General features: G+C 44.5%; 1 protein-coding gene across 7 annotated transcripts in view; it reads right to left on the reverse strand.

Annotated features, from left to right (window-relative positions):
* kdm2aa (lysine (K)-specific demethylase 2Aa) overlaps window positions 1–26,556 on the reverse strand; it is a 163,698-nt gene that overhangs the window by 85,390 nt on the left and 51,752 nt on the right. For 6 of the 7 annotated variants that reach the window (XR_009768688.1, XR_009768689.1, XM_061678383.1 and 3 more), the window contains 2 exons: window positions 23,904–24,027; window positions 14,990–15,118 (listed from right to left, as the gene is read on the reverse strand). Coding sequence is in view for 5 of the 7 variants with exons in the window: in XM_061678383.1 (XP_061534367.1) it covers window positions 14,990–15,118; window positions 23,904–24,027 (253 nt within the window). In the remaining 2 variants the exon portion in view is untranslated. The remainder of the gene's footprint in view (window positions 1–14,989; window positions 15,119–23,903; window positions 24,028–26,556) is intronic. The other variant, XM_061678382.1, reaches the window with a different exon arrangement.

Raw genomic sequence — 26,556 nt, forward strand, 5'->3', positions numbered from 1 at the left:
CAGTGATGGTATGGGGCTGTGTGAGTGCCAATGGCATGGGTAACTTACACATCTCTGACGCCACCATTAATGCTGAAAGGTACATGCAGGTTTTGGAGAAACATATGCTGCCATCCAAGCATATATATGCTGCCATCTTTTTCCCTGCTTATTTCAGCAAGACAACGCCAAACCACATTCTGCACGTGTTACAACAGTGTGGCTTCGTAGTAAAAGAGTTCGGGTACGAGACTGGCCTGTGCAGTCCAGACCTGTCTCCCATTGAAAATGTGTGGTGGATTATGAAGCGTAAAATACAACAACAGAGACCCGGGACCCTTGAACAGCTGAAGCCGTACATCAAGCAAGAATGGGAAAGAATTCCACCTACAAAGTTTCAACAATTAGTGTCCTCAGTTCCCAAACGTTTATTGAATGCTGTCAAACGAAAAGGTGATGTAACTAAGTGGTAAACATGACCCTGTCCCATCTTTTTTGGAACGTGTTGCAGCCATAAAATTCTAAGTTAATGATTATTTGCTAAAAACAATCAAGTTTATCAGTTTGAACATTAAATATATTGTCTTTGTAGTGTAATTCAATGAAATATAGGTTGAACATGATTTGCAAGTTATTATTTTATTGTATTCTGTTTTTATTTGTGTAACACAACGTCCCAACGAATTGGGGTTTGAAGGGAATATAGAATACTTTATATTCTAATATGTAATTCTAACTAGTTTGGAAGAGAATGTGTATTGGAGTATAGGAGTATATTGCAGGAAGGCCCCCATCGGGGGGTATGTGGCCCCCATCAGGGGGTATTTGGAGACAGATGGCAAAAGAAGAAAGGAACGGCGGGGAGCCACTATAAACATTGTATGCAGGAGACATCGACAGGCGGGGTCTGGACCCAGATCAGATAGTCATCATTTGGCCAAACAACGATGACGTCAGATTACGGACCAATCAGACGACAGCGATTCCACACCGGCCTGTTTGAAACATTGTATAAGTCTGGGGTAGAGTCAGATAGTTTTGCTCTACTACTGTATCTGCTAAGGATAAGATAGGGTAGTTACGAACCCAGAGCTCTGCAAAATGTATAGACTCCTCTGTCAGGAATAAATTGGTTGTTTTTTATACATTGTTGTGAACGACGTTCTTTCACGAAAACGAACACGCTTGGAACCACGGAAGTTAGGAGATTTTAAAACACAGGTTCCTTCAAATGGTGACCCTGACGTGATCCTGGACGCACATCGGATAAAAAGACAGAGGAGCGGACAGGAATTCAGTTGGACTGCAAATCTCCCCGGTGCACCGAAATAAAAAAGGTGAGCAGGAGCCTGTTTGATTATATCACGAATTCTGCGCATTGGAAATTACGAAATTTGGGAGACTTGTGGTACAGTTGTTTTGTTGTCAATAGTTAATAAGACGTTGTGTTGTTAAAATTGCATAATTAAAAGTCAGGGTAACGGAGGATCTGACGTCAGGGTAACAAGGGACCTGACAGACCAGGATCAGAGAAAATCCTGGAAGTAGGGTAACAAGGTACCTACTTGTCCCGTCGTAGACTGACTTGAAATCGGACGCGGTTTAAAATTGTAACGTTTCGGTAGACGTTGGGGATTTTGGGACCCCCAAAAACCGATTTAGAATAAGATGAGTGTGCCACCAAAACTCGGGGTTGTGAATTGGACAGACGAGTGTCGAGGTAATGAATGTGATATGTATCGGAGTGATTACCAAAAGTCATTGGAGAATTTGCGAAAGGAAATAGAAAGTCAGTTGTTAGCGGGCTTGAAAGGAAGAAGCATAAAAAGAAACAAGTAGAATTTAGAAAGGTGTGGATAATGTGGAAAAAGGAAAATAAGATAGAAAGGCAGAAATGTACATTGTTTCATGTAGCAGATGAGTTTCGGAAGGAAGAAAAAGTAGTTATTCAGAAGAGAAAAGAAATGAAATAAGTTGGACACTGCAGGGTGGATGGAGAAAATGAATTTGAATAAAAAAATAAAAGAATGAAGAATGGAGGAGAAAAATTCATGAGATTTGTGTGGTGTCCACGGCAATGGCAGCAGTTCGGGGCGAGAAAGCGCATCAAATTGCCCCCCTAAATTCGATTAGGGACCATTTGGGAAGCGGCCCCCCTGTAACTTCCCTCTATCCGGTGTTGCCGGTAGAGCGAGCCGCTAAGATAACACACCAAGACAATGGGGAAGTAAAGCTCCCATTGACACCCCCAGCCTATACTACTCTTAACCAATCTGACAAATGGCAACCTGAGCACCCACTACAAGCACCCGTGTACCAAATAGTGGGCGAAGTGAATCTGTTGGGAACATAAGCAATACCTGAATTGACCCAACAGCAGCGTACTACCATGGAAGAAATAGTGACTGCTAACCGAAAAGGTACAGTAGAATACCAAAATTCTAACTGCCAAACTTTGAGACAGCAGGAACCTTCCCCAAGAGGAGACCTGCCTGCAGACAAAGGAGCGGGCAACATTGCCACGACGGGGGGTTCCGCCCGAATGACCGACAGACAGGTTTGGCAAACCACGTTGCAGGAAGAGTTGACTTCTAGTATTAATAAGAGAGGTTCCCGCTTGAGGGAACCGAGACATAGTGACGAGTCTGACTCTGAATTTGATGAGGATGTGGAGGGGGAGCTTCCCCCTCCGAGAGACAAAGACTTGACAGCAGACGACCAAAGAAGGCAACAAGCTAAGCTAATGACTGCTGGGGAAGCACGTAAATGGATGGAAAAGGCTTATCAGCCCCCATCCCAGGACCGAGTCAAGACGAGGTCCCAGACTGGAACCAGAATTAAGAGTCCGACGAGATATACCCCGACTCCCGGTAATTATCCTATGATCCCCAGTCAACAAGGTGGGTTAATATATCAAGAATTATCTTTAAAAGATCTCGAGTTTTTACAGAAACGACTGCCCGGACTGGCAGCTGGCGGGGAAATGTGGATTCAAGCACTGAAGAGGTTGACGGACGGCACGAGCCTGGCGTGTGGTGACATAGTGAGACTGATACGCGCCTGTTGCATTTCTGTTCACCAATCGGATTATATTTTGACACGGTCGGGTCTGAATAATGTCGAACCTGAAATTTTATTTGCCCCTTTTGCTCCTATAGTGTTTGCAGTCATCCGCGACATGTTCCCGTCCTCTTCCCCAACGGTGCCGAAGCTTCCGGACTTCAAACCTCTCATGGATTCCAGTTCTCACTTCGAAAATTGCATAAGTATTTGGACAGATAAGACAGGGTCCCATCCTTCCCGTTTAAGGGAGGCCAATGTTATTTATAGAATAGCTTTACTTGACACCTTGCCGGTGGAAGTTAGGACTGAACTTATTAAAGACCCTGACCTTATGGAAGGGGAAGATAGTTATTTTAATCGTCATGTGTCACACCTTTTGAAACTTTTGTCGACAGACAACACAAATCATCAGACGAGGTAAAAGATATGCAGGAACAACTTTTGAAGTTGCAATTAGCCCAAGCCCTTAAATTGGCCACTGACAACAAACAAGAAGAAAAAAAGGACAGAAAAATGGAAGCAGAGAAACAGATGTGGAAGGCGCAGGGGTCCACGAGGAGACGAGGCGAAAGTCGTGACAGGGGATTCACCAAAGGGGGCAGAGGAGGCGCTCGCCGACCTCCACCTGACCAAGCATGCTTCAATTGTGGTCAGTATGGACACTGGTATCACCAATGTACTGTTTCCCCAATGCTTCAACAGCGATCTCCAGTGGAACCCAGAGAGGCCACACCTCAAAGAGGAGGCTACTATGCTCCACGAGGGAGAGGTGGACGCGGCCCGGCGCCCTGGCAACAGCATCAGCAGCAGGCTCCACCACAACAGCCGCCATTTCGCCAGTTCTACTGCGAGGAGGACTGGTCCAATTGCCAATAGGGGGGCCCGGAGCCAGGGGAAGGAGGAAAGGCAGAGCCTCTTATCCCCGCTAAGGTGGACAAAACGGACATCCACATGTTAGTGGACACCGGTGCCACATGTTCGTCTTTGTGTTTACCACTTCCGACATCCAAACACTCAGGGAGGACGACCACCTTAATGGGCTTCGCAGTGGTGCCCATGAGTCTGCCGATTACGACACCATTAAAGACTGAAATTGCTGGACAGACACATGAACATCAGTTTGTCCTCATGAAAAAAGGGGCTCCAGTGAACCTGATGGGCAGAGATCTGCTTATCAAGACCAGGGCTACCATCCTTTGTAGCCCGGAGGGACTGACAATACGGTACCCGATGGGACCATGATGAACTGTGGACAGAAGTGGTCCTCCGGATGGAACATGATACAACATGAACTTCCGGAAGCAACTGCTGACATATATTGGGCCCGACTAAAACCTGAAACAAAGGAGGGAGGCGGAGTTTACTCTGCCTTCCTGCGGTGGAAGCCCTGGATCGACTCTCTTGCCCCCTATCGTCCTCCAAGTGACCCTCTCCATCTCACACTGTTTTATGATAAAAATGACGATTTGGTTTATAGGGAAGCTTTTGAGTCAATACAGGAAGAAAATTGGAGGCTCAATAGTACAGGAATTTACATAGGGAAACAAGGTGTGGCGGCTGCATCCACCTTGGCACCAGAGCAGAGTGAGTGGTTTATGATGAACTTGACATCTTTTCCACACATATCACTTGCACTAGCATTAGGTCATGAAGCCAGAGAACTGGGACCCATGGTGAGAAAATGCCATTTGGCAAATGATTGGCAACAAGATCAAATACCCAATGTGTTGTACTCTCCTAGTACTGAATGTTTTTGTATTCAAGGTACCATGGTGGACGGAGGGGTGTAGGAGCATGTGACTTTAGCGCGATTCCATGGCAGAGAACTCTCGGAACATGAGGACACCGCACAGCTGTTGAGCTCCCTGCCGGACTCATTGTGGTCCGAGGGTCCTGCAGACGGGGGTCTGTGTACATCCTTGACACCGGTAACATTTGAGGTAAACCCGACTGCTTTCGTTAACGTGCCGCAATATCCATATAAAGAAGAGGCCGCGGAAGGCATAGCGGAGACCTTAGACGGACTCTGGAAAGCCGGAGTCCTTGAAGAATAAAATTTTCCCTTTAACACTCCTATTTTGCCGGTAAAAAAGGCCGACGGTATTAATTACCGGATGGCTCATGATTTAAGATGAATAAATGATATTACCAGAACTCCTTGCGTCCCGGTCCCGGACCCACACCGTTGTTTAGGTGTTTTGGGCCCGGAGATGCAATGGTTCTCGGTAATTGATTTGGCTAATGCTTTTTTCTGCATCCCCCTGGCAGAGGAATGCCGGAAGTACTTCGCATTTACATATAAGAATTGTAAGTTACAATATACGCGGGTTCCCCAGGGCTGGAGGCTCAGCCCTGGGATCTTTAATCAGTGTTTGCGAGAGCAATTAGCTGATATGAGTATGCCAGAAGGCTCTCTGTTGGTTCAGTATGTAGATGATTTGTTGATTGCAGGTAACTCGGCTGAAACCTGCTTAAAAGCAACACATACTGTGTTGTCCCGACTTGAGGACTTGGGGTTCAAGGTGTCAAAAAAGAAACTTCAATGTTGCAGACGACAGGTGACGTTTTTGGGGCGGGTGATCTCAGGGAAGGGCTCGACCCTGAGTAATTCGCACCGCTCTTCCATTTTGACTTATCCCTGACCGACTAATGTTAAGGAAATGCTTTCTTTTTTGGGCCTTTGCGGCTATTCCCGTGGCTTTATTCCTGACTTTGCGGTTAGAACACGAGCTTTGCGGGACCTAGTTAGGGTCAAAGGCATGCGTAACCTCCATGCTAGCTTGGACTGGACAGATAAAACTGAGAAGTTGTTTACCGACCTTAAAAGAGATTTGGCCGCAGCGACTCATTTAGCCCAGCCTGACTATGACCTGCCTTTTCATTTAGATGTTTCAGTGACCGAAGGTACAGCAAACGGGGCTTTGTTCCAGAAGATGGGTGGTAACAGATGGGTCCTGCTTTACGTCAGCGTCTCTTTGGACAAAATAGAAGTAAGACAACCTATATGTGCGGCATATGCTGCAGCTGTGGCCACATGCATTAATAAGACGGCACACATTGTTATGGGACATCAACTCTTTATTCTTACGCATCATGGTGTGACAGCATTCGTGGCCTCAGCAGCGTTCACAATGTCACCATTACGTCAGCAACGCTTGATGACGACCCTCACCCAACCCCATATTGTATTCCTCCTCTCGGGGATCAATATGGCTGATAATGTTTCCAGTTCTGCAGAACCACACACCTGTCAAGATCAGGTCATGCGGGATTTGAAGGCCCGCCCCGATTTGTCCTCAGCTCCTTTTTCAGGTGGTCGGGTGTTATTCACCGACGGCTGCTGCTGGAGACGCACTTCGGGACCGTTACATGCTGGGGCAGCCGTCGTGGAGGCCCTGACCCCGGGAGACCCAAATTCTGACTTCAAAATTTTGTGGTCCACAAATGAATTTGTGAAACCCTCCGCTCAAGCTGCGGAACTGCTGGCCATGTGCAGGGCACTAGAGTTATCTGAAGGTCAGTGTGTTACGATTTATTCTGATTCGGCGTATGTGGTAGGGTGTTTGATTGTTGATCTGGCTGCATGGAGGCGACATGGTTTCATTATGTCCACTGGGGACCCAGTGGCCCACGCCGAGCTGATTCAACGACTGAGTGAGGCTATTGATAGGCCAGTGGAGGTAGCTGTGGTCAAGTGTCCAGGACATGCGAAAGCGGACGCTCTGGTAGCCCGGGGGAATGGCGCAGCGGATGCGGCGGCGAAAGAAGTAGCAGGCTATCGAAAGGATGCTGAAGGTAACTATGTTGTTAAACAGGATCAGTTGATTGACTTTCTCCCTGCAGTGACAGTTGATGTGGTGTGTGACCTCCAGGAGGCGGCGCCGCAGGAAGACAAGCGTAAGTGGCAAGAGGCAGTATGATGACAAGGAGAAGCTGTGGTTAGGCCCGAAAAGAGGACCTAGGAGACTGGTATTACCTGCAGGGAAGTTCATGCGGTTAATGATTGAGGAAGCACACGCCCCGACACATGAAAGTTATGTGTCAATGCTGAACAAGCTGCGCTTTTGGTGGCACCCTGATCTTCTACGTAAGGTAAAAGAGTTTTGTGTTTCTTGTGATATATGCCAGAATTTCAGTGTTGCCCCTACAAAAAAGAGGGAATTACAACACACTGAGATGGGCCAATGCCCAAATGATGTAGTGGTTATGGACTTTACTGATATGTTATTCAAAGTCCAAGGAAAAAGGTACCCGTTAATGATTGTCAACACTTTTTCAGGATGGCCCGAAGCCTATCCTTGTGCGAGAGAGGACGCGTCCTCCGTTATCAAAGCGCTGGTTAACCATTTTATCCCGACACATGGGTTTCCACGAGTAATCAGATCTGACAATGGTACCCATTTTACGGCCACTTCGTTGGCCAAAGTGGAAGGTATGCTCGGGCTTAAACACAAGTTTGGCTCAGTCTACCATCCTCAGTCCCAGGGCCATGTGGAAAGGATGAAGCGAACAGTCAAACAAAGGCTGGCTAAAATGTGTGCACACACAGGGCTTAATTGGCTCCAAGCCCTTCCCCTTGTTTTGTTTACCATCAGGCAAGCTATTAACCGCCGGACAGGGTTCGCCCCTTTTGAACTCCTGACCGGCCGCTTGATGCCTGGTCCAGAATCGGCTTTGCTCCAGCCGGACATGGATCCGCCAAAGGGCTATAAGCCCTACTGGGAGCAACTGTCATCTCTTGTGTCCTCACTTTGTGTTTCAGATCCCTCTGTTGCAGACGTCCACGTCAGTGACCCCTCCCTTCCGTCTGACGTGTATTTGAAAGTACTCCAAAGGAAGTGGTCTGAACCCCGCTGGACTGGTCCGTTTGAGGTGTCGGCTCGGACATCTCACGCTGTGCGTCTCTTTGGAAAGGGGGACAAGTGGTACCACGTGTCACAAACACGCCTGGCACAGACCTCAGTAGCGGAATAAACAGACATTGTGCCTCTTGTGACTGTCTGCTGTATTGTGTATGCTGGATTTTTTGGGCACTGGTATTCGTTTTCTTTCTTTATTTTAACCCGGTCGACCTGTTTTTTTTTTTTTTTTTTGGGGGGTTGATGTTGTTGTTGTGGTAGTTGTATTGTTCGTTCTATATCTTTCGTTTTTGGGTAAGTGTGTCTGTATGTTGTGCTTTGGGATTAAATTAGTCCTTTAACGAAGGGGGAAATATGTACATCCTGGATGTCTGGTCAAAGAAGGTTATAATCATTACTCTGGTGATCTCCCTGATTATAGTTACAGGAATCTATTTTGGATTGCCTTCAATACAAGGAGAAAGAGTAACAAAGAGGGCCGTGAAGCCAACAGGGGCCTTGGAATTGAACTAGACATTGGGAGAAAGGACGGTATACCAATTTGAATTGTGGAAGGTGGTAAATTGTGCACACTGGGGCGACCCGGTGGGATACGATATTTACTTGTGCGCTTTGAGTACAGTACATAGGGGAGCTGGCCGGTATCCGGTGAACCATAGGGTCAAAGCGAACCAGCAGGTGGATTTGTGTTACAGTTGGAGGCAAGTGATTATCCACTCGAAACCGGGATACTGGGAGCCGACGAAGATCAGAAATTGGCGGTGGAAGGACAAGATCAAATTGGAAAGAGGTAGTATGCACTCAGTAACCCCGAGGGACCGACATCCCGTGTTGTTGACCTTGTGTGATATAACTAGCACCCGTGGAGAGAGTGGGGCAAACCAGTAGCTACCTTTACAGTCTTGACCTTGGGTATAGATGTCTCGGGGGCTGATCCACTAGGACAGATTATTATTAATTGGATACGACCTAAAAAAAGTTCATCTAGTCCGATAATGAGAAGATTTGCTAAAGTACCAGCTTCAAAAATATGGTCCCTTCCCTTCCCTGTATCACACAAAATAAGAGTAAGGTAACTTTGGGCCCAAATAACAAACTTTCCCGATCAATGGGCCACCTAGATCCACAGTTTTGTAATTTCACGCTTTCCATTGAATATTATGATGCGGCCCGATTAAGTAAGATGAGGTCTGATTTGTGGTGGGTGTGGAGATGGTTTGTTGTGGGACTTCCTGCCCGGGGAATGGACAGGCACTTGTGCATTGGTCTCTATGATAGTTCCCACAGTGATTAAGCCCCTCTCTGAGCAGGAACTCACTCAAATGGCGGATTTCACATGGGAGCGTGACTGGTGGGGCAGCTTGAACCGTTTCCGCCGTATGGTCAGTGGCTTCAATGTGGGCGGAAATGCTTGGGAAGAAGGTGAAGACCCCACCTACCTGGATGCCATTGGAATTCCCAGAAGTGTCCCGGATGAGTATAAAGCTCGCTGCCAAATTTCCGCAGGACTTGAGAGTATTTTTATATGGGTAACTCCGAATAAAAATGTTGATTTCATAAATTACCACCATTACCAAATTCAAAGATTGGTGAATTTCACCTCCCAACTAGCGGAGGGCATCCATGAGCAACTATCAGCTACATCTCTCATGGCATTCCAAAATAGGTTGGTCCTGGATAGTATGTTAGCGGAAGAAGGGGGTGCCTGCTTCTCGAATTAAAGGACATTTAGCCCATGTATCAAATTATCCCCAATAACACGGCGCCGAACGGAAAGATCACCAGAGCCATGAAAGGTTTGCAAGCCATGTCTGTTAAACTTAAATCAATGTCTGGAGTGGAGGACAACCCATTCTACAGCCTTTTTAACAGGATGTTTGGTAAATGGAGAGGTCTCATACTGACGTTGGCAACAACAACCATAATTGTCATGGCTGTGCTTGCTATTTGTGGATGTTGTATTATCCCTTGTCTCAGGAACCTGGTTCTCAGAATTGTCCTCAAAGCCTTTGTGGGTAAGGACCCCTACGGCCAATATCAGCTGCTGTCCCTGGACGAGGACAGGGTGGCCATGGAATCGCTCGCTCCATTGAACGATACCGGTATAAGCTCTCTTTAAATAGTTTAGTTTTGATGTGCTAAGAATAGAATAATGAGTATTGTAGTGAAATAGTTAGTAGGTATAGGGGTTGTTGATCTTCTGATTATCAGAAGATCAACTTGGGGGATTGAAGGGAATATAGAATACTTTATATTCTAATATGTAATTCTAACTAGTTTGGAAGAGAATGTGTATTGGAGTATAGGAGTATATTGCAGGAAGGCCCCCATCGGGGGGTATGTGGCCCCCATCAGGGGGTATTTGGAGACAGGAACGGCGGGGAGCCACTATAAACATTGTATGCAGGAGACATCGACAGGCGACGTCTGGACCCAGATCAGATAGTCATCATTTGGCCAAAAAACGATGACGTCAGATTACGGACCAATCAGACGACAGCGATTCCGCACCGGCCTGTTTGAAACATTGTATAAGTCTGGGGTACAGTCAGATAGTTTTGTTCTACTACTGTATCTGCTAAGGATAAGATAGGGTAGTTACGAACCCAGAGCTCTGCAAAATGTATAGACTCCTCTGTCAGGAATAAATTGGTTGTTTTTTATACATTGTTGTGAACGACATTCTTTCACGAAAACGAACACGCTTGGAACCACGGAAGTTAGGAGATGTTAAAACACAGGTTCCTTCAGGTTGTAGATTCAGGACCCACAATTTAAATTTCAAATATTTGCATTTTTACATAATTTGGGTTTCCATCTTATAAAACCCACAGAATCAGGAATTCAAAAAAATTTAATACTGTGAAGAAATCACCATTTACCATTTAGTTTTTGTTGAAAAACAAAAACAAAAAAGAAATTAGGGTCACATTAAATCAATCAAAATATGGTACTTTCAAAACGATATGTTAATCTTCAATACTTGGTTGCAAATCCCTTTGCTTTCATCACTGCCTTGATGCGCCGTGGCATTGCCTGGGAATTATGGAAGCCCAGATTTCCTTGATGCTTGCTGTCAGTTCTTTGTTTTTGGGTCTGATGCCCCAAATTTTCCTCCTGATAATACCCCATACATTCTCAATGGGGTTTAGATCCAGCGAGTTGGCTGGCCAATCAAGCACTGTGATGGCTTTGGCATCACACCAGGTTATGGTGCTTCTGGCGGTATGGGTAGGGGCCAGGTCGTCCTGGAAGATTAAATCTGCATCTCCATACAGATCCTCAGCAGAAGGAATCAGTAAGTCCTCTAAAACATTCTGGTGGACTGTTGCCGGGACCTTGGATTTAAGAAAGAGTATACCAACAGTTGCACTGGACATTGCACCCCAAAACATGATTGACTGTGGAGATTTCACACTGGACCTCAAGCAGCTTGGGTTCTGTGCTTCACCAGTCTTCCTCCAAACCCTTGGACCTTGATTCCAAAATGAAAGGCACACTTTCATCAGAAAAGAGGACCTTGGACCACTGGCCAAAAGTCCAGTCCTTTTTCTCCTTGGCCCAGTTGGGACGCTTCCTATGTTGGCTCAGGCTCATAAGTGGCTTGACCCGAGGAACCCAACAGCTGTAGCCCATCTCCCGGATATGTCTGAATGTGGTGGTTTTTGAACCTGTGACTCCCGCCTCATTCCACTCTTTCTGGAGCTCTGATAGATTCTTGAATCTTCTCTGTTTGATAATCCACTGAAGCCCATGGTCATCTCTTTTGCATCTTCTCCTGCCACATTTTTTCCTTCCACTCGACTTTCCATTGAAATGCTTGGACTCAGCACACTGTGAACAGCCACCCTCCTTAGCTATGAACATCTGTGGCCTACCCATCCTGTGGAGGGTATCAATGGTCTTCTGGCCAGTTGTCAAGTCTGCAGTCTTCCCAATATTGAACCCAACTGAGACAATTGAACCAAACAGAAGCATTTCCAGGACACCTGGGGAAACCTGTGCAGGTGCTTTGAGTTTAGTTGATGATTAGTGTGTCACACTCAGTCTAAAACATTTATGGCCTGCAAAATTTGGGCTGATTTTGTCATAGTATTCTATTTTTTTTAATTCTTGATTTCGTGGGTTTTATGAGTGAGAAGCCCAAATTATGTAAAAATGAAGAAATACCGTAATTTATCCTGTATAATGGGCAACCATGTATAATACGCACCCCCAAAGTTGACCTAAAAATTCTGGAAAACCCTTCAACCCATGTATAATGCATTTTTACAACGCATGATTTTGCTTGTACCCATATGATCAAAACATGATTATCTGTATTTTGTTAGTTTTTTCAAATAATTATTCTAAATCACTTGATTTGAACACCTTATTTACTTGGTCTAATTTTTGAAATTCAGAGCCCTACTTTGATTTAGTAAATGAGAAAACACACAGTTGTGCACGTTTGATTACCCAGGCAAAATGTGTAAGATGGGTAAGAGAAAAGAGAAAACGAAGGACCAGGCGAAACATCGAATTTTATTTTAATGGGATTCAAATTAAACTGTCAACCATTTCAGAAAAGCATTATCATTAAACAAAACAAAGGAATTGATGATGGTTGTTGTTCAGTCAGTCGTATTTAAATAAATAAATAGATACATTTTTAAAAATTCACAAATTCTGCCTGGGTATGTAAACTTATGAGCACAATTGTACATATATGCAGTCATACGTACCCCTGTAATATTGGATTGAAATTGTAGGCTTGTCTGGTCAGACAGGCTTCATGAAAGGTAGAAGTTCCACAAATGTCAGACGTCTGTTAAATTTAGCAGCACTTAGCTTCATGGTGGTGCTCCTGAAGCCGGGCCCCCTGGGCAGGATGACTGCTTGGCGTTGGGGCTCCCCTCTCATGACCCGCGGCTGCTCCCTGGGTTCCACTTCCTTATCGTTCCCTTGTCGGGTGACCTATCCGCCCTCCTTACCAACAAACAAGGGATACCCTCCCGCCCTCGCTGCATTGTGGGCCCTGCAGGTTGGGGGGGGCGTCTTTCTCTCCTGTGGGTGGAGGGAGGGGCTACTCTCGGGTGGGCCCCTGGGCCCGATCCCGCCCCTCAATTGACAGGGTGGGGTCTTCAGCCTCCGCGGTGCAGGCACAGCAATTGCAGGACACTTCTGTCAGTCTTTATGCATGCAAAACGGTGTCAATTCACTTGTATTTGTCCGCAGGCACACACCCCTGGGACTCTTTCTCTGGGTGTGGGGCCACTCACTTATTGTGACAAATAACTCATGAATGTGCGAATTGTTCGGGTATCCACTCACTCACACTCTCGTCCTAATTTATAAAGTTAATCCCTCCACTCTTCAGTTGTACAGCCGGGTTCACGACCCTTGTCCTACATGCATCTTATCCTGTCCTTGTCCTGTCCTTCCCTCACAGGGTGTAGCACTACAGCCCCATACAACACTCATATCTAATCTTTCATTGTTGTAGATATGTAATGATTTACTTTTCTCATCCTGTTTAAAATTAGTGCTTTGTCTTTTGTCTTGTTTCTCTCTCCACTCTAGAATCTTTGTTCTGTTTGACTGATTGACTCTGATTCTCAATAAACAATTATAATACTAAGAAACCACAGCAGCAGCTTAGAAACTCTACTCTGACACAGCAAAACTGTTCTGGCATAAAAGGGATACAGATCCTCCATTCTGCTTGACCTAACAACTGAACAGGACAAAAAAGGAATGCAAGTGTAGGCTACACCTTTTTCATAACCTATAGGGGGCGGTGGCCTATTGGAACAAAAGTGTACAGCTTTTTCCTAAACTCTAGATGGCGGCATACATTTATAAAATGTAAAACGCCTATATATAATGCGTACAACTGACTTTTGACAATTTTTTGGGGTGGAAGAAAATGCACATTATACACGAGAAATTAGGGTACTTTAAATTGTTTAAATTGTGGACCGAGAATCTATCTATGAAAGTTTAACTTTTTGAATGGAATTATGGAAATAAACGTTTCCAAGATATTCAAATTTTTTGGAAAGGGTCTGCATGTGCCTGTCCTAACCTAGCCTCCTGGTCAAAGTCCGCAATCTTCTTCTGAGCGATACATACGCTTTCATGGCCTGCAGAGCCTGTGACAGCCTGGCAGCCTCTGAGCCCCAGCGCAATGACCAGCAGCCGCGCCGGAACAATTTTCCCGTCCTTTACCTCTGTTGAAATATAGCAGGCCGTTGGGGGAATTGTGGTTGGCCATGGTGCACTCTGAGGCAGCCACATTACGGCGATGTACTGGTCCCCCTGGATGATGTTTGCGGACCACTGGCCGCTACTAACGACTACCCGCTGGTGGGCTGGCATGGGGAGGCAGGGCCATCCATTTTCGCATGTCAGTGCACACAGCAGGACATTGCATTCCAAATAACTGTAAACACAAAACACTTGAGGGGAAATTTACTTTTTTGGGTTGTAGGCATAGGTTGATGGCTAACTGCACGGTGTCGTGGTAGAAGTGGAGCCAGTTAGTACTAAGGAAGTGGAAATTACGGCGAATAGCCACTAAATGAATGACAACCGCTCAGTACTTAATATAAGGTGTCACTGGGCCACAACCAAAACAAAATTCCAGTCAACTGAGAAGGTGAGAAACAGTTTAAAGCACCACTAAATTGTTCTCAGCCTTTGCACGTTTTCAGCACTTCAAACATATTTTATGTATTTAGAAAAAAAACAAACAGAAAAATACTTCACCGAGTTGTTAACAATACTTCAGTGTGGTGTATCAAATTAAGGTGACATTTATTTTCACGTTAAAGAGATTTTAAAGAATGTACAAAAAACAGGGCCAACCAACCACTCATTTGCATTTCAGGGGCATGGACAGGCTGAAGCCTATCCTAGCTGACTCTGGACAAGAGCCATATTACACACAGGATTGACTGCCAAAGAGACATCCATTCACTCTCAAAGGAATTTGATCCCACGCTGACTGCTTCAAAATGTCTGCCATGTTAATCACTACTTTTTGTCAGTAAAACTAAAATAAAATGTGACATGAAATTATTTTGAAAAAAGCAAATGTTTTGTACCGTGAGGCAAGCAGGGTGGACTATCTGTGCACAATTGGAACATTCCATCAGAGTAAAGAAGCCATCTCCAGTTTCATCTTGGTTAGGCTCCTTGCATATTTCACAAACAGCAGACAGCGGAAGTCCTGGCTGGAAAGGAGGACAAAAACCATGTCACTCAATGACAAAATAATTTTCACTTCTAATTTTCTAACCTACGGTTTTGAATGCAGAAGAAAAATATTTTAGAATTTGCAACAGAGAATGTCCTGACCCAAAAATAAATAAACAAGGACTAAACAACTGAGGTCAAAGGATGTCATCATTTCAAGCAAGACTTCAACTCAGTGACCAAGCCTTAAAAAGACGAGGTTAATATTTTATGAAAACAACTAGGGCTGTGGACTATGGCCTTAAAATAAAATCCCAGATCCCCCCTTTCCAAAATTTAATTTTCGCTTTTAATTGACCCCTCCTCGAGCTGTCACCTTATCTTGGTGGAGGGGTTTGTGTGTCCCAATGATCCTAGTAGCTAAGTTGTCTACGGCTTCATGCCCCTGGTAGGTTCACCCATGGCAAACGTCCTAGGTGAAGTACCAGACAAAACACGGATCCAAAAACCCCTATGACGCACAAAATAAATGGACATAGGTTTCCCTTGCCCGGACGCGGGTCACTGGGGCCCCCCTCTGGAGCCAGGCCTGGAGGTGGGGCTCAAAGGCAAGCGCCTGGTGGGCCTGCACCCATGGGGGCTGGCCGGGCACAGCCTGAAAGGGTAACGTGGGTGCCCCTTCCTGTGGGCTCACCACCTGAGGGAGGAGCCATAGGGGTCGAGTGCAGTGTGGCGATCCCATCCCCGGCTGAAGAAACTGGCTCGAAACTGGCAGGGAAGGAGCCTGACCTGGTATCTGAGGTCAAAAAGTTCGGACTAGTCGGGCTCGCCTCAACACACTGCTTGGACTCTGGTACCAGTCCTCTTGAGAGGGTTTGGACTGTCTTCCACTCTGGCGTTGCCCACGGCGAGAGGCACCGAGCAGGTGTGGGTGTACTTATTACTTATTGGGGGTAGAGCGCTCCCGCTGGGGACGCCATTGTTCTGCTGGGGGACTTTAATGCTAACGTGGGCAATGACAGTGACACCTGGAAGGGCGTGACTGGGAGGCATGGCCCCCCCGATCAGAACCTGAGTGGTGTTCTGTTATTGGACTTCTGTGCTCACCACGGATTGTCCATAACGAACACCATGTTCAAGCATAAGGGTGTCCACACACCAGGACAACCTAGGTCGCAGTTTGATGATCAACTTTGTGGTCGTGTCATCGGATTTGCAGCCACATGTCCTGGACACTCGGGTGAAGAGAGGGGCGGAGCTGTCAACTGCTCACCACCTGGTGGTGAGTTGGTTCCGATGGTGGAGGAAGATGCCGGTCCGACCTGGCAGGCCCAAAGATATTGTGTGGGGCTGCTGGGAACGTCTGGCAGAATCCCCTGTCAAGAAGGAGTTTCAACTCTGTTGAGTTTCAGCACCTCTGTCCTGGTTGACACGCCTCTGCAACATCGCATGGACATCGGGGTCAGTCCCTCTGGACTGGCAGACTGGGGTGGTGGCCCCCTTTTTATAAAGGGGGACTGGAGGGTGTATTCCAACTACAGGGGGATCACACTCCTCAGCCTCCCTGTTAAGGTCTATTCAGGGATGCTGGAGAGGAGGGTCAGTCGGGAAGTCGAATCTCAGATTCAGGAGGAACAGTTTGGTTTTCGTCCTGGCCGTGGAACAGTGGACCAGCTCTACACCCTCGGCAGGGTACTCGAGGGTGCATGGGAGTTCGTCCAACCAGTGTGGACTTGGAGAAGGCATTCGGACCGTGTCCCTCGGGGAGTCAAGGCTGCTTTTTGTCACGCTCTTTAAACACAACCCTTAATTCATTTTGATAAAACATTGTAAATGTTTGAAAATTATACATTTAAAAAATACATATTCCCATGGGGATTAATACTCTTAACTAAACTGTCACTGAGCATAACCTGTATAAAAGGTGCTCGATCCAAACAAAATTAACAGTGGTCCCTAAAAATCTAAACAAAATCCTGCATACAGTAAAAAGCACAGGTATATGCCAAGTATGTTACCTAGTCTTAATAAACATAGGAAGGAAAATAGAACTGTCAACAACATGAGGCTTTAGGCATGCCCTGTTAACGTTACAATGTCACCCGTACACTGAAAACACTGTCTGAGGGGGCACTTAGGGATAGAGAGGTATACTATATTCCCAAAAGTATTTGTTCACCTGGCTTGACCCACATATGAATTTAGGTGAAATCTCATTCTTAATCAATAAGGGTTTGATATGATCAGCCATAACAGCACCACCTCTGTTGAGAAGGCTTTCGACAAGGTTCAGGAGCATGTTTAAGGACTTTTTGACCAATCTTTAAGATGCATATACAGTATGGAAGGTCCGACAGTTATGTTGGACGAGAAGACCCAGATGGGCACCATGTCTTTGACAATGTTCAGCACAATCGACTACACGATTGCTTTCCACCAAAGCCCCTTTCTTGTCATACGTAAAACAAAGTGAAATAAGTATATTATGTTATTTAGTGGGAGTTTTGCCTTTCGTGCCATTTGCTTTGGTTTCAGCAGTGTAAACATACATTGCAGTGGACTGTTTGCTCCTCATTTTCTGACGCTGCAAAACAGAAACCATTCCAAATGACTAACATAAATGGCGCCTCTTCAGTAAACTACTGGTTGCCGCAAAGTCTTCAGTGTAACAGTTTGTGTCAGCAGGCTACAGAAGTCGGTAAGGGGAAAAAATGGATTTGGTTTATTAATAAAAAGGATTATTGCCTTAAAACCGGTTTTGCAACAAAGAAGTTAACCTTGACCAATGTCCCTAAATTGATTGTGTTGGGTCCTAGAGCTTCTACTGTAATTTTTATATCATTGAGTATTTCTGTTGATCTTCTGACAACATTAAATTAGAACAAGAGTGATTTGACGTTTAACCTCAAAATGTAATAGATTCTTGGCAGCATAGACCGTGTGCAGAATTATGAGGAAAGTCTTTTTTTTTAGTAATATTATTATGAATCAGCAACCACAGTGCTTTCGGTTAATGCCAAAAAGTTAATAACCTTCAAACAAGAATGTTTAATAAAGCAAAAGTAAGGTTAAGGCTTTCTTACGAGAATATAAATATGTGGACAATTATTAGGCAACTATTGGCGTGCAGGATTATGACAACTAAATCCATCCATTCTCAACACCGCTTATCCTGGTTTGGGTCGCGGGGCACTTGAGCCTAACCCATCTGACTTTGGGCAGATTAAACCCTGAACTGGTCGCCAGTCAATTGCAGTGCACATATAGACACGGACAACCATTCACACAGTCACTGAGTGGGAACTGAACCCACACTACCTGCACCAAAGTCAGGCGAGTGTACCACGACACCATCAGTGACCATGAGAACTAAATGAAAAACATTTTCCAGTCTCACTTTTTTCATCTGTTTAAGTGAGAATTACAAGCAAACAACTCAAAACATTCCAATAGAAATTGACAAAATCTGATATACAGTCGAACCTCGATAGAGCAGACAATTATTCTGATGTTGATTGAAAATTCAGCCTGATGAAAAGGATTTTCGGGGACAGACAGAGGGACAGAAGAGACAAGGGGAATGGGGTACGAACCACAGGAGAACAATAGTTAGTCTAGATATTTGACCACAAGTAACCTTACAAAAGTAAAATCGTGTTCTTATTTGTGGACGGGGACACACACCCGAAGAGGACATACAACAGCTAACCAACAGGACAAGATGAGAAAGAGGGCAGAAAAGGGCAGGTGTGTGAAATGAGCCAGATGTGGGAAATGAGCAAGGAAGGCAGTGCTCCTGATGAGTGGTGCGGTGGGATGTTTTTATAGTCTCTCAGCACCTGTAAGAAACTGTGAATTAACATCTTTATGCAACCTGTGTTATTGTTAGTGTTCCCAGCATAAGTGATTGAAGCCTAGAGCATTTCTATGTAACTTATCGGTGAATGAACACAATATCACATGCATGTTATTAGTGAACTGGCGTATGGAGTTGCTGAGTTGGCATTTATTTTTCAACACCTTTCTTTTCACCCTGTTGACTTTCACAACAAAACATTTGATGTTCTGTGATCACGCTCCAATATCAGAATCAGAACCATCTTTATTTGCCAAGAATGTCAAAACACACAAGGAATTTGTCTACGGTGATCGACTGGTTAGCACATCTGACTCACAGTTCTGAGGACCCGGGTTCAAATCCGGCCTCGCTTATGTGGAGTTTGCATGTTCTCCCCGTGTCTGTGTGGGTTTTCTCCGGTTTCCTCCCACATTCCAAAAACATGTCACAGATTAATTGAGAACTCTAAATTGCCCATAGGTGTGAATGCAAATTGTTGTTTGTCTATGTGCGCCCTGCGATTGGCTGGTGACCAGTTCAGATGTCTGAACTGGTCCCTGCCTGGTACCCTGCCTCTGCCCCAGAGTCAGCTGGGATAGGCTCCAGCACGCCCGCGACCCTAGTGAGGATAGGCGGTATGGAAAATGGATGGACGGATAAATAGTTGGAGCCACTCTACTACAACAACAGAAAATACTTTCGAAACATTACGAAGAGTCATTGAGCAATGGAAGGTTACCGGTAATGTGATCATGCCGATACCTTTTTTTTTTTGTCGGACAATTGTGCAAATGATGCAGTCCTCCAGCAATTAAGAGCAGTTTGAAATGACTAATAGAGTGATAATCTGGTACAGCGACCATTGTGCAAATGGTGGAGACTTCAAGAAATGTAAGCAGTTTGAAGTTACTAGTAGTGCGATAATCAGGAACAGTGTCATTTGTGCAAATAGTGCAAATACTACAAGCAGTGGCCAGTATTGGTCAACAACAGATATGCAGGTAGCGCTGAGTGACGAGACTACGACAGTGAGTGCACAAATAATGTATACCGTATTTTCACGACCATAGGGCGCACCGTATTAAAAGGTGCAGTCTCAGTTACGGGGTCTATTTCTGTTTAACACACACATAAGGCACCGTATTATTGGGCGCAGGTATGGTATAACATACGCTAGCTTAAAACATACGGTAGCATGCATGCACGCTAAAACAATGTTTTTAAAAAGGCAGCGGGAGCAAAACTGAGTTGGTTATACTTTATTGAAGTATTTAACAATGTACTCACGTTATTTTTTTATCAATCCTCATCTACAAATCTATCAAAGTCCTCATCTTCTGTAACCGAAATGAACAGCTGGGAAAGTTCTCAATCAAACACGGCAGGTTCGAGGCAGTCTCATTGCCATGCGAAAGCTCGAACAACAGTGCAAGCAGACATGTTAGCCCAAGCATCCACAATCCATTCACAAATTGTGGCGTAACTCGCCCGGCGCTGCCTCCTCGTCTTAGTAACGCTGTGTTCGCCATCTGTCATCCATGGCTCCAATGCCACTCACCTCACTTTGAACGCCCTGTTTACATGGATGTCCAGCGCTTCGTCAAGCCTCCTGGAATGATGGCAAGCACAGAGTTATTGCACTCAGTCGAATGGTGACTGGAGAGACGCTTCTCACGGCTGTTCTTTGCTCATCAATCCATTGCTCGAGTTGGTCTTCCAACTCGGGGCCACCTTGCCTTGTTTCCGCATTTTGTTTTTCATTTTTTTTCCGTGGAAACACAGCTTCGACTTCTTGACTTGGCGAAGTTCGTTTTCCTGCTTCCTCCACTTGTGAACCACGGATTCGTTGATCTTGAATTCTCTCGCGGCTGCTCGATTCCCATGTTCCTCCGCGTAACTGATAGCTTGCAGTTTAAACTGTGCTTTGTAAGCGTCTCTTCGTAGGTGACATTTTCAGGGGTCCTTAGCGAAACCAATGTTGTTTTGCACAATGCATACCCCGGAAATACTCCCAGTCAGTCAAGCGGTACAAAAAGACTCCCCCCAAAAAACACCCAGGCGCTATATACCTACTGGGGGCGTGGCTTTAGCGTCCTACTTCACGCACCCTTCCCCAGTCCTCAGACACGTCCGCCTTTCCTCTATATAAGCAGCGTGTTGGCAGGAAATGCTCCCAATCAGTCAAGCGGAGCGCTCATCAAAGTCACACAACATCATTTATAGATGTTGGAACTCGGTGCACACACAAGGCATACCGCATTATAAGGCGGCCCGTCCATTTTGGAGAAAATTTAAGACTTTTAAGTGCGCCTTATGGTCGTGAAAGTACCATAATTTGTCCGACAATGATGTGACAACAATCTCAAGACAAGACTGGCAACATATCACTATGAAATTGTAAGTTAACTGTTTAAGAAGTTAATGGCAAGACGGAAGAAGCTGTTGGAAAGTCTGCTAGTTTGAGTTTGGATTGTTCAATATCGCCTACCTGAGGGAAGGAGCTGGAAGAGGTGACCAGGATGTGGAGGGTCCAAGAGGATTTTGCATGCTCTTGTCTTAGTTCTGGCAACGTGCAAGTCCTCAAATCTTCTAACCAGTTTTGATTGTCCGTTGCTGTTGGAGTTTGTTCTTTTTTGTGGCAGCACCAAACCAGACTATGATGGCTGAACCATAGGACTGATTCGATGACTGCTGTGTCGAACTGCCTCAACAGCTCTTGTGGCAGGCCGTGCTTCCTCAGAAGCTGCAGGAAGTACATCCTCCACCAACGAGTACGAATGAAGCAAACTCACGCGGCAAGTACAATGACTTACGGTTCAAAAACAGCGTCTTCAAGTCCGGGCCGCAGTGTTTGTTGAGCTCCGTGACCTCGTTACACCATTTTTCGTTGATATAGAAGCATATCTTGCCGCCTTTTGTTTTCCCCCGATAACTCCATAATGCGGTCTGTCCGGTGCAGTTGGAAGCCTGGAAGCATTACGGCACCATCGGGGATGTGTTCAGAAAGCCATGTCTCCGTGAAGCACTGGGTGGCAGCAGAACGTCCAAAATCTTTATCAGTCTTGGTGAGAAGATGAAGCTCGTCCATTTTGTTGAGTATGGAGCGCAGATTTGCGAGGTGAATCAACAGGAGCGGCATTCGGAATCCTCTCTTATGGAGCTTGACCTGAACCTTTTCCTCCATGCGCTGTAGACCGCGGCCGCCTCGCTGGAGAGTAACTCAGAGAAAAAACTGAGCGGATTCGTGAAAGTTGGTGAAAGAAAGTCCGAGGTAGACTCCCTTATGTTGAGAAAGTTTTCCCTTGTGTAAGTGAGTTGTGTAATGTCTCCAAAGATGAACGAAAAAGACAAAAAAACAGACAGTACTGGAGAGCACGTACCCGAGGCGACCACATGGTTAGGCGCAATCTTGGATCCCAATATCTTGGATATTTCAAGAGTGCTGCATCTTTCAAGTGGGCTATTTCATGGTGAGTTGATGAATTTACAGAGCGCATAATTAGCCTTTTTAAATTAATTACAAAATATACCGTATTTTCACGAACAAAATGCACACTTTCTTTCCTTTCGGCTTGTCCCTTTAGGGGTCGCCACAGCGCGTCATCGTTTTCCATATAAGCCTATCTCCTGCATCCTCCTCTCGAACACCAACTGCCCTCATGTCTTCCCTCACGACATCCATCAACCTTCTCTTTGGTCTTCCTCGAGCTCTCTTGCTTGGCAGCTCCATCCTCATCATCCTTCTAACAATATACTTACTATTTTTCCTCTGGACGTGTCCAAACCATCGAAGTCTGCTCTCTCTAACTTTGTCTCCAAAACAACGAACCTTGGCTGTCCCTCTGATTAGCTCATTTCTAATTTTATCCAACCTGGTCACTCCGAGAACAAACCTCAACATTCTTTGGATGGACGCTCATATTTGTTTGGCAAAGTTTTAAGCCGGAAGCCCTTCCTGACGCAACCCTCTGCATTTATCCGGGCTTGGGACCGGCCTACAGTTTGCACTGGCTTGTGCCCCCCATAGGGCTGCATTAAAAGTCTTAAATTTTCTCCAAAATGGTCGGGGCACCTTATAATGCGGCACGCCTTATGTTTGCACAGAGTTCCAAAATCCGTAAATGTTGTTGTGTGACTTTGATGAGCGCTCCACTTGACTGACACGCTGCTTATATAAAGGAAAGGCGGAGGTGACTGAGGACATCATGCGGACGTTAAAGGGGGAAGGGTGCGCGTGAAAGAGGACGCTAAAGGGACGCCCCCAGTAGGTATATAGCGCCGGTATGTGCATTGTCCAAAACAACATCAGTTTGGCTAAGGACCCCCGAAAATGGCACCTACGAAGAGACACGCTTTTACGAAGCACAGTTTAAACTGCAAGCTATCAGTTACGTGGAGGAACATGGGAATCGAGCAGCCGCGAGAGAATTCAAGATCAACGATTCCATGGTTCGCAAGTTGAGGAAGCAGGAAAAGGAGCTTCGCCAAGTCAAGAAGACGAAGCGCCGGGCGAGTTACGCCACCATATGTGAATGGAGTGTGGATGTCTGGGCTAAGGTATCTGCTTTGACTGTTGTCCGAGCTTTTGCGAAAGCCGGCATCATTGCTGAACACCCCCCCGGCAACGAGACTGACTCAGACAATGACGAGGGGGAACCCGGCATGTTTGATGGAGAACTTGCCCAGCTTTTAATTTCGGATACAGAAGATGAGGACTTTGATGGATTTGTGGATGAGGATCGATCAAAAACTAACATGAGTACATTGTTAAATACTTCAATAAAGTACAACTGAACTCAGTTTTGCTCCCGCTGCCTTTTTAAAAACATACGCTAGCATTCATGCTAGCGTATGTTTTCACGTGCGACTTTTAATACGGTGCGCCTTATGGTCGTGAAAATACGGTAATTGAGTAGAATGCAGCATCCATTTTTTTTATCATTTAACCCTCTTAATGGGCCATAAAACAAAGAACAGTGACTTACTGAGAGACACTGGCGCAGGACACAGGTTTGCTTGAGCTTTCCAGGTCCTCCAAACTTTTTCATGTCTCGGCAGAAATTACAATCTCCACATTCAGCTCTCATACATGCCTCACAGCGCTTACACCTGCAGATAGAAAAGCATTAAATTTTTAAACAAACTGAATCACTGATTTCAAAATGTATTTCCAAAAACATCATTTTTGTCTGCCAACTAGACAATCCTAGGAGCTTGCAGAATATTGCTCATAAATATAAACTATATTGCCAAAAGTATTCGCTCACCTGCCTTGACTCACATGATTTTAAGTGATATCCCATTTTAAAGGGTCTACCCGTTGCAGCTATAACAGCTTCAACTCTTGTAGGAAGGCTTAGGAGTGAATTTCTGGGAATGTTTACCCATACTTCCAGGAGGATACTTCTGACATCACACACTGATGGTGGACGAGAAGGCCTGGCTCACTGTCCACTCAAAATCAAACCATAGGTCTTCTATCAGGTTGAGGACAGAACTCTGTGCAGGCCAGTGTTAGAGGTTAGGAAAAGAGAAAGAAAAGTTCCGGCCTGGATATAACCTGGCGGTCGTACAAACATCTATTGCCCAGTTGTTTTATTTTGGTCGAGGTAAAACTTCAATGATGCGGCCGGATGGAAAGTTTAACAATTTATTCGAAAATACACAGTCAAACAATAAGGTTTTAAAAGGTACAGCACTGGGCTCTCCCGCATGTGGCCCAGACCAGCGTCCGTGTTGAAGAGACCGCAGAAGTTCTTGTCCGCTTGTTTTGTGGCCAAAACTGCTTCCAGTCATGACGTCATTCAGTCTGGGACCAATCGTAGCTTTACCCTAGTGTATGTGGTCCGTTTGGAAATTCAGTCCGATGCTCCCATCGCGCCCCAAGACTGCGGCACCCAGAGACAGAGCGTGCTCCACTTTCTACAACTTTACTAATGAACGTGTTGGCTATTGCTAGGGATACGTCAGTACATGCGCCATATTTAATGTGTCAGTTTTATTTGTATCGAGTGGCACACACACTAGCAACGCTCTGAGTTACCAAAGGTTCCAGGGTGCGGAGAGTGCACCCGGAGTGAACTTCCCAACGCACCCTATGTTGATATGTTGTACGTTTGTTGTGTCGGTGCGACTAAGTGTAATGCAATTATATGTTTATCAGGATAACTGGATGTGTAACTGTAATGGGATGTATCAAACAAAGGTGTATGCAGTGTTGTGCTCAGGCAGTAATTTCTAACACCAGTCAAGTTCATCCATACCAAATGCGCTCATCCATGTCTTTGTGGACCTTGCTTAGTGCATCGGTGAATAGACAGAACAGGAAGGGATAATCCCCAAACTGTTTGACTGTCCAAAATCTCATGGTATGATGAAGCATTCAGAGTTTCTTTCACTGGAGCTCAGGGGCTAATAATTTGTAAATTTCCAACTTTGTGGAAACAGTTTGGAAATGGCCCCTTCCTGTTCCAATATGACTGTGCATCAGTGCACACATCAAGGTTCATAAAGACACTGATGAAAGAGTTTGATATGGATGAACTTGACTGGCCTGCACAATGCTGACCTCAACCGTATGGAACACTTTTGGATGGATAAAAGCAGACTGAGAGCCAGGCCTTCTTGTCCCACATCAGTGTGTAACCTCACAAATGCGCTTATGAAAAAATGGTCATAAATGAAGAAACTTCTAAACCTTGAGGAAAGCCTTTCCAGAAGAGTTTAAGATGCTGTAACTGCTGAGGGTGGACCAAAGTCATACTAACCCCTATGGATTAAGAATGGGATGTCACTTCAACTAATATCTGCGTCAAGGCAGGTTAGCGAATATTTTTGGCAATATAGTGTATTGGCAGTCATACAAGTACGTATTTGTTTAGGTCTGTGTTACTTGACAATATTATATATATATATATATATATATATACATATATATACATATATATATATACATATACATATATACATAAATATATACATATATATATATACACATATATATATATACACATATATATATATACACATATATATATATATATATACACATATATATATATACACATATATATATATATATACACATATATATATATACACATATATATATATATATATACACATATACATATATACACATATATATATATATATATACACATATACATATATATATACACATATACATATATACACATATATATATATATATATACACATATACATATATACATATATATATATATATATATATATACATACACATATATATATATATATATATATATACACATATATATATATATATATATATATATATATATATATATATATACATATATATATACATATATACACACATATATATATATATATATACATATATACACACATATATATATATATATATACATATATATATATATATATATACATATATATATATATATATATACATATATATATATATATATATATATATATATATATATATACATATATATATATACACACACATACACACATATATACACACATACACACATATATACATACACACACACACACACAACCCCAATTCCAATGAAGTTGGGATGTTGTGTTAAACATATACAATGATTTACAAATCATGTTCAA

This window comes from Phycodurus eques, chromosome 6, assembly GCF_024500275.1.
Source record: "Phycodurus eques isolate BA_2022a chromosome 6, UOR_Pequ_1.1, whole genome shotgun sequence".
NCBI lineage: Eukaryota > Metazoa > Chordata > Actinopteri > Syngnathiformes > Syngnathidae > Phycodurus > Phycodurus eques.